Source organism: Sinocyclocheilus anshuiensis, unplaced genomic scaffold (assembly GCF_001515605.1).
Source record: "Sinocyclocheilus anshuiensis isolate Anshui unplaced genomic scaffold, SAMN03320099.WGS_v1.1 scaffold1143, whole genome shotgun sequence".
In the NCBI taxonomy this organism is placed as follows: Eukaryota; Metazoa; Chordata; class Actinopteri; order Cypriniformes; family Cyprinidae; genus Sinocyclocheilus; species Sinocyclocheilus anshuiensis.
The window spans coordinates 1,309,205-1,320,046 of NW_015546123.1; the positions used below are offsets into that span (position 1 = coordinate 1,309,205).

General features: G+C 34.5%; 1 protein-coding gene across 4 annotated transcripts in view; it reads left to right on the forward strand.

Moving 5' to 3' along the window:
- LOC107701019 (arf-GAP with SH3 domain, ANK repeat and PH domain-containing protein 1-like) overlaps positions 1-10,842 on the forward strand; it is a 48,957-nt gene that overhangs the window by 23,938 nt on the left and 14,177 nt on the right. For 2 of the 4 annotated variants that reach the window (XM_016502919.1, XM_016502921.1), the window contains exons 5-14: positions 2,382-2,431; positions 2,645-2,774; positions 3,695-3,780; positions 4,414-4,489; positions 4,822-4,908; positions 5,474-5,482; positions 5,947-6,047; positions 6,789-6,858; positions 8,656-8,743; positions 9,956-10,004. In XM_016502919.1, coding sequence (XP_016358405.1) covers positions 2,382-2,431; positions 2,645-2,774; positions 3,695-3,780; positions 4,414-4,489; positions 4,822-4,908; positions 5,474-5,482; positions 5,947-6,047; positions 6,789-6,858; positions 8,656-8,743; positions 9,956-10,004 — 746 coding nt within the window. The remainder of the gene's footprint in view (positions 1-2,381; positions 2,432-2,644; positions 2,775-3,694; positions 3,781-4,413; positions 4,490-4,821; positions 4,909-5,473; positions 5,483-5,946; positions 6,048-6,788; positions 6,859-8,655; positions 8,744-9,955; positions 10,005-10,842) is intronic. The other 2 variants (XM_016502920.1, XM_016502922.1) reach the window with 1 other exon arrangement.

Here is a 10,842-nt window from a genome sequence, read left to right on the forward strand (position 1 = left end):
ATTTTAACGCTGGGTTGTGTTGAGCACGCTAGCTGTTGGCATTTAGCGAGCACAGAGGGGGGGCATCAGGTGAGCAAGCTAGTTAAACGTTGCACGCGCAAAAGAGGTCTGCACACATCCAAAAACTTATTTTAAATGCAAAATTGATTTCCGTGCGATCGAAATACTGTTTTCTTTGCGAAAGCAAAATGCACTTTTGTGCGCTCAAAATATGATCTTTTGCGAGCAGAATTGTGGCAGAGATCTAAGCCTATAAAAAAGGAAAATAAAAGCTGAAACGTTTTCACAGAATCTTGCAAAAGCAGCGCGTTACAATGGTGAGGGAAAAGCTCCGTGTATTGCGTGTAATCAACGAGAAGCTGCACAAGTGGAATGCAAAAAAAAATGGTGACATTCATTTTTAAGTAAATATAATGGGCGATATATTCCGTCACCAAAAATTATTGAGGTCATGTACATATATTGCGCGATAAGTCGATATATTGATTATTGCGGAGTTTCAAAGTAGTGATCAAATCTCTTGATTTCTTTGGTGCTTTATATTGTATAATAATGTGTTCAGTTTAACAACTGTGAAAAATGGTCTATAACGCTGCACAGTAAACCTAATTGCTTCCTGCACTATTTATTTTATTTCCCCCAACACAGGATCTTAAAAAGCCTTTCGACAAGGCCTGGAAAGTGGAAAGACTCAAGTTGTAAGTATCATTATCATGTGTTTATATTCTTTTGTCTTAGTATACAAAACGTTGAACGTTGTAATGTAGTGATATACATTCATTTTATGGCTATGCTGCTCAGACACAACAATATATCATCATCATAGAGAAAGTGCCACATGCGGTAACCTCTAGCTGAACTTAAGCTTGTTGTTTCTCTGTCATCTTCTGTTTCTTGCCTTTTCATTGTAGCACAAAGATTGAGAAGGAGAAGAGGGAACATGCCAAGCAGCACGGCATGATCCGTACAGAGATCACCGGCGCAGAGATCGCTGAAGAGATGGAGAAAGAGCGGAGGATCTTTCAGCTGCAGATGTGTGAGGTGTGTGGGCTTGTGAAAATTAAAACTTTCTGTCTCTTTACTCCTCGTTCCCCCCAAGAAAAGTTAGCATGATGGTAGTTTTGATTGTTCAGCAACTTCAGCTTGTCTCTTGTTCTCTTCTGCCATGATATCTTCTCTAGGAGAGATGAGGAGATTTTCAGGAGATTTTCAAATGCATTCATATTTCACTCAGATGCTCTGGAGCAAGTTTTGAAGTGGCTGCTCGAGACATCATGGCATGGCAGTGTCTTAACTCATGAATATTAATTAGACTGTTCTTACGTTGCTAGGTAACATTGCTGAACTATCCATTCACATAACCTGATTAATATTCATGAGTCAAGCAACAGTAGGCTTTGTATATTCAGGTGCAGAATATGCAGCATAGACATACCAGGATATCAGACCAGCTTTATGTTTAACATAATTTTACATGAGATGTTGCTGTTTTTGTACATATGTTTTATACATTTTTTATACACACATATATCTCCAAGATGAATTGATCTGGAGATCAGGTCTGCAGTAGAGCATTTGGTCATTTTCGAGATAGGAACAAAAACTATATCAACAATTTAATGCTGAATTACGAAGTGCAAACCATTTAATCATCAAACAAAATAGGTGCATTAAAACAACTTTTAATGCAATTTGATTTCATAAGCAAAGCAATACACAGATAAACTTATAATAGAAGCAAAAAATTATATATTATAATAACAGTTGATGCAGGCTAAAGTGGTCCCCTCTATTTTATATATCTGTTTTATACCAGATGTGTTAGGGTGGAGCATTTAAACACAATTCTTTACTTTAACCACTTTAACCACTTCAAAGCGTGTGTGTGTTTAGAAGCGTGCAACGTCAATGTATTTTCATATTAACACACTAGTGTCTTTATTGTCTATGGTTCCCAACAGTACCTGATCAAAGTGAACGAGATTAAGACCAAGAAGGGAGTGGATCTCCTGCAGAATCTCATCAAGTATTATCATGCACAGTGCAAGTGAGTGTCTTAGAATCCTGTTTTCTCGTTGTGTTACTGTAATTCCTAAGAATATTCTCCTAGATTAGTTAATTATCAGAATTTATGGTGTCGATAAGTCGATATATTGATTATTGCGACAGGCCTATTACTATAGTGCATATCAGTCACTACTATACATTAGTGCAGTGAGTTTCAGTGTAGTGATCAAATCTCTTAAAATTTGGATGATTTCTTTGATGCTTTATATTGTATAATAATGTGTTCAGTTTAACAACTGTGAAAAATGGTCTATAACGCTGCACAGTAAACCTAATTGCTTCCTGCACTATTTATTTTATTTCCCCCAACACAGGATCTTAAAAAGCCTTTCGACAAGGCCTGGAAAGACTACGAGACCAAGTTGTAAGTATCATTATCATGTGTTTATATTCTTTTGTCTTAGTATACAAAACGTTGTTTAATGTAATGTAGTGATATACATTCATTTTATGGCTATGCTGCTCAGACACAACAATATATCATCATCATAGAGAAAGTGCCACATGCGGTAACCTCTAGCTGAACTTAAGCTTGTTGTTTCTCTGTCATCTTCTGTTTCTTGCCTTTTCATTGTAGCACAAAGATTGAGAAGGAGAAGAGGGAACATGCCAAGCAGCACGGCATGATCCGTACAGAGATCACCGGCGCAGAGATCGCTGAAGAGATGGAGAAAGAGCGGAGGATCTTTCAGCTGCAGATGTGTGAGGTGTGTGGGCTTGTGAAAATTAAAACTTTCTGTCTCTTTACTCCTCGTTCCCCCCAAGAAAAGTTAGCATGATGGTAGTTTTGATTGTTCAGCAACTTCAGCTTGTCTCTTGTTCTCTTCTGCCATGATATCTTCTCTAGGAGAGATGAGGAGATTTTCAGGAGATTTTCAAATGCATTCATATTTCACTCAGATGCTCTGGAGCAAGTTTTGAAGTGGCTGCTCGAGACATCATGGCATGGCAGTGTCTTAACTCATGAATATTAATTAGACTGTTCTTACGTTGCTAGGTAACATTGCTGAACTATCCATTCACATAACCTGATTAATATTCATGAGTCAAGCAACAGTAGGCTTTGTATATTCAGGTGCAGAATATGCAGCATAGACATACCAGGATATCAGACCAGCTTTATGTTTAACATAATTTTACATGAGATGTTGCTGTTTTTGTACATATGTTTTATACATTTTTTATACACACATATATCTCCAAGATGAATTGATCTGGAGATCAGGTCTGCAGTAGAGCATTTGGTCATTTTCGAGATAGGAACAAAAACTATATCAACAATTTAATGCTGAATTACGAAGTGCAAACCATTTAATCATCAAACAAAATAGGTGCATTAAAACAACTTTTAATGCAATTTGATTTCATAAGCAAAGCAATACACAGATAAACTTACAATAGAAGCAAAAAATTATATATTATAATAACAGTTGATGCAGGCTAAAGTGGTCCCCTCTATTTTATATATCTGTTTTATACCAGATGTGTTAGGGTGGAGCATTTAAACACAATTCTTTACTTTAACCACTTTAACCACTTCAAAGCGTGTGTGTGTTTAGAAGCGTGCAACGTCAATGTATTTTCATATTAACACACTAGTGTCTTTATTGTCTATGGTTCCCAACAGTACCTGATCAAAGTGAACGAGATTAAGACCAAGAAGGGAGTGGATCTCCTGCAGAATCTCATCAAGTATTATCATGCACAGTGCAAGTGAGTGTCTTAGAATCCTGTTTTCTCGTTGTGTTACTGTAATTCCTAAGAATATTCTCCTAGATTAGTTAATTATCAGAATTTATGGTGTGAAGTGGAGATATATTATATTCAAAGAGTTTAAAATTGCACACAGTTATTAAATGTACACTACCATTCAAAGTTTTGGGGTTGGTAAGAGTTTTTTTTTTTTTTTTTTTACATAGAAATTAATACTTTTTTAAGTATTACTTTTATAAAGAAAGGACACATGAAATAGATCAAAAGTGACAGTAAAGGCATTTATAATGTTACAGAAGTTTTCAATTTCAATGTTGTTATTTTGAACTTTCTATTCATCAAAGATTTATGAAAAAAAATGTATCCCAATTTCCACAAAAGAGCTGAAAATTTAGCTTTGTCATCACAGGAATAAATTACATTTTTAAATATATTAAAATATAAAACAGTTGCTTTAAGATGAAATAATATTTCACTATATTACTGTTTTTGATCAAATAAATGCAGCCTTGAGCTTGTTTCAAAAACATAAAAAAAAAATCTTACTGACCCCAAACTTTTCAACAGTAGCACATGTAGTGTTGAACAAATGCCTTGCAACCTTTCATTTGTTCTACTTGTGGTTTCTCTCAGTTTTTTCCAGGACGGCTTGAAAACCGCTGACAAGTTGAAGCAGTATATCGAGAAATTAGCAGCTGATCTCTATAATGTTAGTTAATCTTTCATTTTATAATTATTTTTGCTGTTTTGTTTTGTCGTTAGTTCTGTTATTATTATGCAGCTCTACTTGTGAGAACATTACAATTATATTATGTATGCTATCATGAGACAAGCATAATTAATATATGAGTCTACGAAATAAGTGAAATATTATCTCATATTCAAAAGTATTGCTCAAAACAACTGTTCCTTCGAACAAGTAATAAAGGTTCACCAGCAGTGCCTTCTCAAGAGAGTGTTTACTACTATGAAACATCTTCAAATTAGGTGTTTGTTTTATGTTGTTTATTTCACCCCATATTTTGACACTTGTATTGTCAGATAAAACAGACCCAGGACGAAGAGAAAAAACAGCTCACAGCTCTCAGAGACCTCATTAAATCGTCTTTACAACTGGACCAGAAAGAGGTAGGTACATCACCAGAGGATATATCCTCTGCCTTTAATCCACAATGGCTTGATGATGCCTTTTTGTGTTTGATTTACTGATGACAGAGGGCAATTTTTCAGAATAGTGCCAATTCCTTCCATAAACGTCATGTAGAATCATCTGGATTTACATGCTGTACTCAGCGTTAAAGATATGATTCAAGATGTGAATTTGCTTTTCATGTCCAGTTTGTCTCTGTGAGACATGTGAAGTAGGATTTCAGTGTTTGTGTGCAAGTGTACACGTTCTCATGAGAGAGAGGAAACATGGACATGAGGGTCAGGCAGTGACAACACGAGCTCTTTTGTAGAGCCCAGCGTTTGATCTTTTATGTGTTTTGTTTGGAGTTGATGTCCATTTGAACCGGACGTCTCTGGTCTCGATTGAATAACAATGTTCTGCGTTGTATTATCCTCGAACGTGGCTGTGAATATTGCAACGTTAGGTTCGCTCTTATTTTTATTCTATGCACACTGCAAAAATAATAATCTGCATTTCTGACTCCTCTCCTCCTTTTTCCTTTTCACTGCCTTCCAACTGAAGTCTAGGAGAGTAAGTTCATAAAAGTAACATTTAATGTTGCCAGACTTTTTTTTCCCCCATTTGATTTTATTATATATATATATGGTATGTCCAAATGTCTGGGAGCCCTACTGAAAATGCTGTTAATTTTCATTTAAAATTAATTTAAAATTCATTTTCATTTAGTTAAGCATTTTTGTAATTTAATACAATAGAATTACACATACCGTATTGTGGTTACATTTGGTGCTAGAATAAAATGTTAAAAAAATTCTCAATTTTACATTATAATGTTTAAACATTCTTTGTTTGAAATCTAAAAACTTTAATCTTAGTTTTAACGAAAAATAAAAATCCCAGATTTTTAATGTAGTTTCAGACTTTTGATCTCACTGTTTTTTTTTTCCTTTAAGAAAAAGTTGTATTTACTCAATCTATAATTGTGTCATACTTTTTATTTATTAGATTCTGAATGTTTTTGTGATGATGTGCAGGATTCTCAGAGCAAGCAGAGCGGTTACAGTATGCACCAGCTGCAGGGCAATAAGGAGTTTGGCAGTGAGAAGAAGGGCTATCTGTTTAAGAAGAGTGATGGGTGAGCTCACAGTTTGACGTGAAATGTAGTCTGATGTTGTTGTTGTTTTTAAATATTCTGTGTAGTGTCTCTTAATTGTGCCTAATGGAATTGGCTACACTGTAATTAATTGATTCAATATTAGCACATTGCTTCTGAACACTGCTTTCTCAGGCTCTAAAGTCTCAAGACACTCAAATAAACACAGTATAAATATCAGGCTGGTACCATAGATTGGCACTCCCCTTAAATAAGCTCTTTTTAAAGAAATAGAGGCACAAATTCCATGTTTTTAATTATTACATAATTTGCATGCTAAATTGTGCTAATTTGTTAGAAAAGATTTCAAGATTTTAGCTATCATATACTGTACACTACCATTCAAAAGTTTGGGCTCTGTAAGATTTATTTTTTTTACAATTACGAGTTTCATTCAGCAAGGACACAGCATTGAACAAAAGAGAAAATAAAGACAATGTTACAAAATATTTATATTTCAAATAACAGCTGTTTATTTGAAATAGAAATACACGGTTTTCAACACTCATAATAATAATGTTTTCAACATTGATAAAAATATGAGATGTGTCTTGAGCATCAACAAATTAGAATAATTTCTGAAGGACCATGTGACTGAAGACCAAATGTGACAAAACCAAATTTTTATTCTTCTGAAATAATTCCAACATTTTCCCTGCTTTTTTCCAATGATCAAAACATCTTAGAGATGCTAAGGAAGAATGTTATCATTTTCTTTCTCAGGATCCGTAAGGTGTGGCAGAGGAGGAAGTGCTCAGTGAAAAATGGCATTCTCACAATCTCCCATGCCACAGTGAGTACTACACTACTCAGAGTAATACTGCAAGATATGTGTTTGGTGGCTAGCTTACAGAATTTGCTGATATTTGCATTAAAAGGATGCTAGGTTTCATTATAGTACTACTTGCCCTTTGACAGAAGGTAATATTTTTTTTTAAGCCTGATTTTTTAAATTATAGCTGTAGCTTTCAAACTGTTGTATATAAACAGTGAAGCAACACAGCTACCACAGTTTAATAATCTTAAGACTTTTCGTTTCCTCATTATAGCACTCAAAACTCTCACTCGCTGTGTAAAGGTGAACATTGGGGGGTAACGCTGCCCAGTTACCATAGAAACATGCACCCGGTGCGATCTGACTCATACACTAATGATATTAGCACGAACGAGACCCAGCATGCTCTGGGCCCCAGGTGGTCTATGAGTTTCCTTGTGTAATCTGCTGTAAGGACACTGTTGCTCAGCAGATGCCATGTGGAGCGAATGCATTTTGCTCTCCAGATTCTGTGGCAATGTGCTCATATTCCTGTCTGATAGCTTTTTAATGTGAAGAACTTTTTTGCCATCACGTCTGTGTGTTTCATCAGCATAAAAGTGCTCCTGCAGTGCTGGCATTTCTGTTTAGTCACCTATTTAATCACTATTTAGTCACCTTGGGTTTTACAAAATGAATTTTCTTCTTATTATTAATTATTCAGAAACAGAACATTGAGTCATCATAGTTGTTGCATTAATATTGCACATGAATGTTTACTGAATTTATTGAATGTTAATACTGTGGGTCAGAAATTGTTGATCCTGTATTGAGTACTCCATTTAAAACCAATTACTTGTTATTTCTTATAAACAGTGAGAAATATTTTACATGTATCTGAAGTATGATTTCTCCAATACTGCTTAGATGTCATTCAAGATCTGTGCTGGCAATCCAGTATTTCATCACGGCTGTTATTGTTACCAATATGGAGCTGTAGCCATCTGTTTTATCACATTACATCCAGCTAATGCTTTTGTCCCAAGAGCGTTTTTGTAGTTTTTTTTTATATTATATGGTATAGTTTTTTTTACTTACAATAATAGCTGAAATTCAAAAAATTGTAAATTCATAAACAGTTAAAAAGCAATGGCATGTTTATCTTATAACTAACTAATAGGGCTGCATGATTATGACAAAAATCATAATTGTCAATTGTTCCCTTGAAATTGTAATTGCGATTATTAATTACGATTATCACAATTTATATTTTATATTTTTATATGAAAATAAACAAGCTGAAAATACTCTTATATACTTTTATTGTTTTTCAATAGTATTAAGCCTCAGATGTCAACTATACATTGGATTGGTTTCTTCTTTAAATAAAAAAAGTAAAGTATAAATTATAATGTTATACTAAAACTATGCTAAAATTAAAACAATGGAAAAACCCTTAAGATAACCTGTAGAAAGAAAAAAAAACACATCTTAAGCACGCAGAATAACATAAGTGGACTTTAAATGATTAATTGCCACTTTAAACGATTATGTAATCGTGGTATCCATAATTGTAATCGCGATTAGAAATTTGATTAATTGTGCAGCCTTACTAACTTCCAAGTCACTCTTCCTATTTTGACAAAGCCTCATGTTTGTTAGCCTGGTAAATGCCTTCACCTTGATGACATATTTGGCCTTACAGGGCAAGTGACAGGTCCGTCGACTCTCAAACTGGCCCAGGGGCCATCAGACTATCTTCATTGCTGAGCCCTGGCGGAGCTCTGTTATGTCTGTCTGTCTGCAGGTCATTCACTGTAATTATGCTCTGTCCAGTCCAACAGGCAGCCGGTGAGACTGAATCTGCTGACCTGCCAGGTTAAACCCAGCGGAGAGGATAAGAAATGCTTTGACCTCATCTCCCGTGAGTGGCTACACACTTCCCCCACCAAACTTTTCAGTAGGGCTGGGTAAAAAATATTGATATCACGATATTAATCGATTCTCATTTTTACGGAACGATATCGATTCTTAAATCCCATGAATCGATTATTCTAGCCTGTTTTCAGTTAATGAACGGAATATTGAAGGGCACCTCCCATACAATATATCGCAATAAGCATTGTGCTTTGGTACTTTTAATATGAAACAAAGTCTCAGATTTAAAAAAACTGCAAATTGTATTGCAGTATTCAAACAATAAATGCCGTTTTTGTGCTGTTTAATGTGGAGTGACAGATCGCTGTAGCGCCTCAGTTGTTCAACAGACGCGGCAGCGCGAGGCGCACATGAACTGATCATCTCCTCCACATTAATACCAGCTTCGGCACAAAATAAACATGACTAAACATCCGAAGGTAAGTTAAAAGAAAGAGTACAACTTTACAATCCATATCCTATCTCATGTAATCGCTCAATCAGTGTTTCAGCCGCGCAAAGACGTCAATATAACGGCTTGTAAACAATATCATGTAACGTCACATTTACCTCAGAAAAAAACAAAACATATTCGGTGACCATAAACTCGTTAGACAGATAGAAAAATAAACTGTAGAGAGGGGCATTTTGCTAGATATATGCACCATATAACATATTCATTATAAATTTGACTGTTCTTCAATGTTTAATGTATGTTTGAATAAATCCATCAAGTTTTTATGACAGCCACCATTATGTTTATATTTAAAAAAACGAATTGAAGTAGAAATATTACTATGTAATTGTAACTTTATTATTTAAAAACTTCATTAAGTGTAATTTTAACAAATCAGTCCATTTTAACCTTCAGTATTATAGTAATGTAGTACCAACTGACTCTCATGTATATTTTAGTTGAGAGCTTTTTTTTCCTTGAGAAAATTTGGCATTACTGTACCTGATATATATCCAAAATAGTCGATATTGAATAGAATCGCAAGCTTGTGAATGAGAATTGAATTGAATCGTGAAATTTGTGTCAAAACCCAGCCCTACTTTTCAGAGTACTTTCATCCATACCAAGTGCTAGCAAGGCCTCTAGAAGTCCAACTCCATTACTCAGCCAGAGAGCACTAAGTGCAGTGTTCAGGGACTGAAGGGCAGTTAACATAATGCACTTCTTTCCCCTTATAATTTGTCTGCTTCTTTCCCCCTGCAGATAATCGAACATATCATTTCCAGGCAGAGGATGAACAGGAGTTTGTGATGTAAGTGTGAATGTGTGAGATCGAGAGCTGATACCATCTGTTATTTCTCTGTTCTCGTGCTCATGAGTGAGAACAAGATGCGTGTGTATGAGTGCTTCTGCTTGTTAATGAGATTAATGTGTGTTTGTGTATATTTCATCCTTGGCTGGGCTATATGACAAAAAATATGTGAAAATTGGGGTCAATAAGTTTTTTTTTTTTTTAAAGAAATACAGACTTTTATTCAGCAAGGATGCATTAAATTAATCAAAAATAAAAAATTATAAACTTTCTATTCATTAAACAATCCTGAAAAAAGTAACACAATTTCCACAGAAATATTAGACAGCTATTTTCAACTCTGATAATAATAAGAAATGTTTCTTGAGCAGCAAATTTGCATTTTAGAATAATTTCTTCAGTAATGGCTGCTGAAAATTCAGCTTTTTTAAAAATTGTATTATATTTTTGATCAATTTAATTCATTCTTGCTGAATAAAAAAATGCATTTCTTAAAAAAAAAATCTTACTGACCCCAAACTTTTGAACAGTAGTGTATATATATGGAGCAGTATTTGCTATATATCAATATTTCATGGGTATATGTCTTAATTCAAAATGTATAATCTAAGAATAAAGTAAAAGCCAGTAAAATCATTGTGAATATTTCATGAATATGCAATATATTGAACATCCCTTGTGTATATAGTATATTTTGCTGTGGATTATTAAGCTTGTGTGTGTCTGTTGCTATATAAATATCTGTATGACACATTTATATTGATATATAAATGGGTGTTTGTGTGTAAATCTGTCTTTATGTGTGTGTGATATTTCACATTATTTATCGCATCTGTGT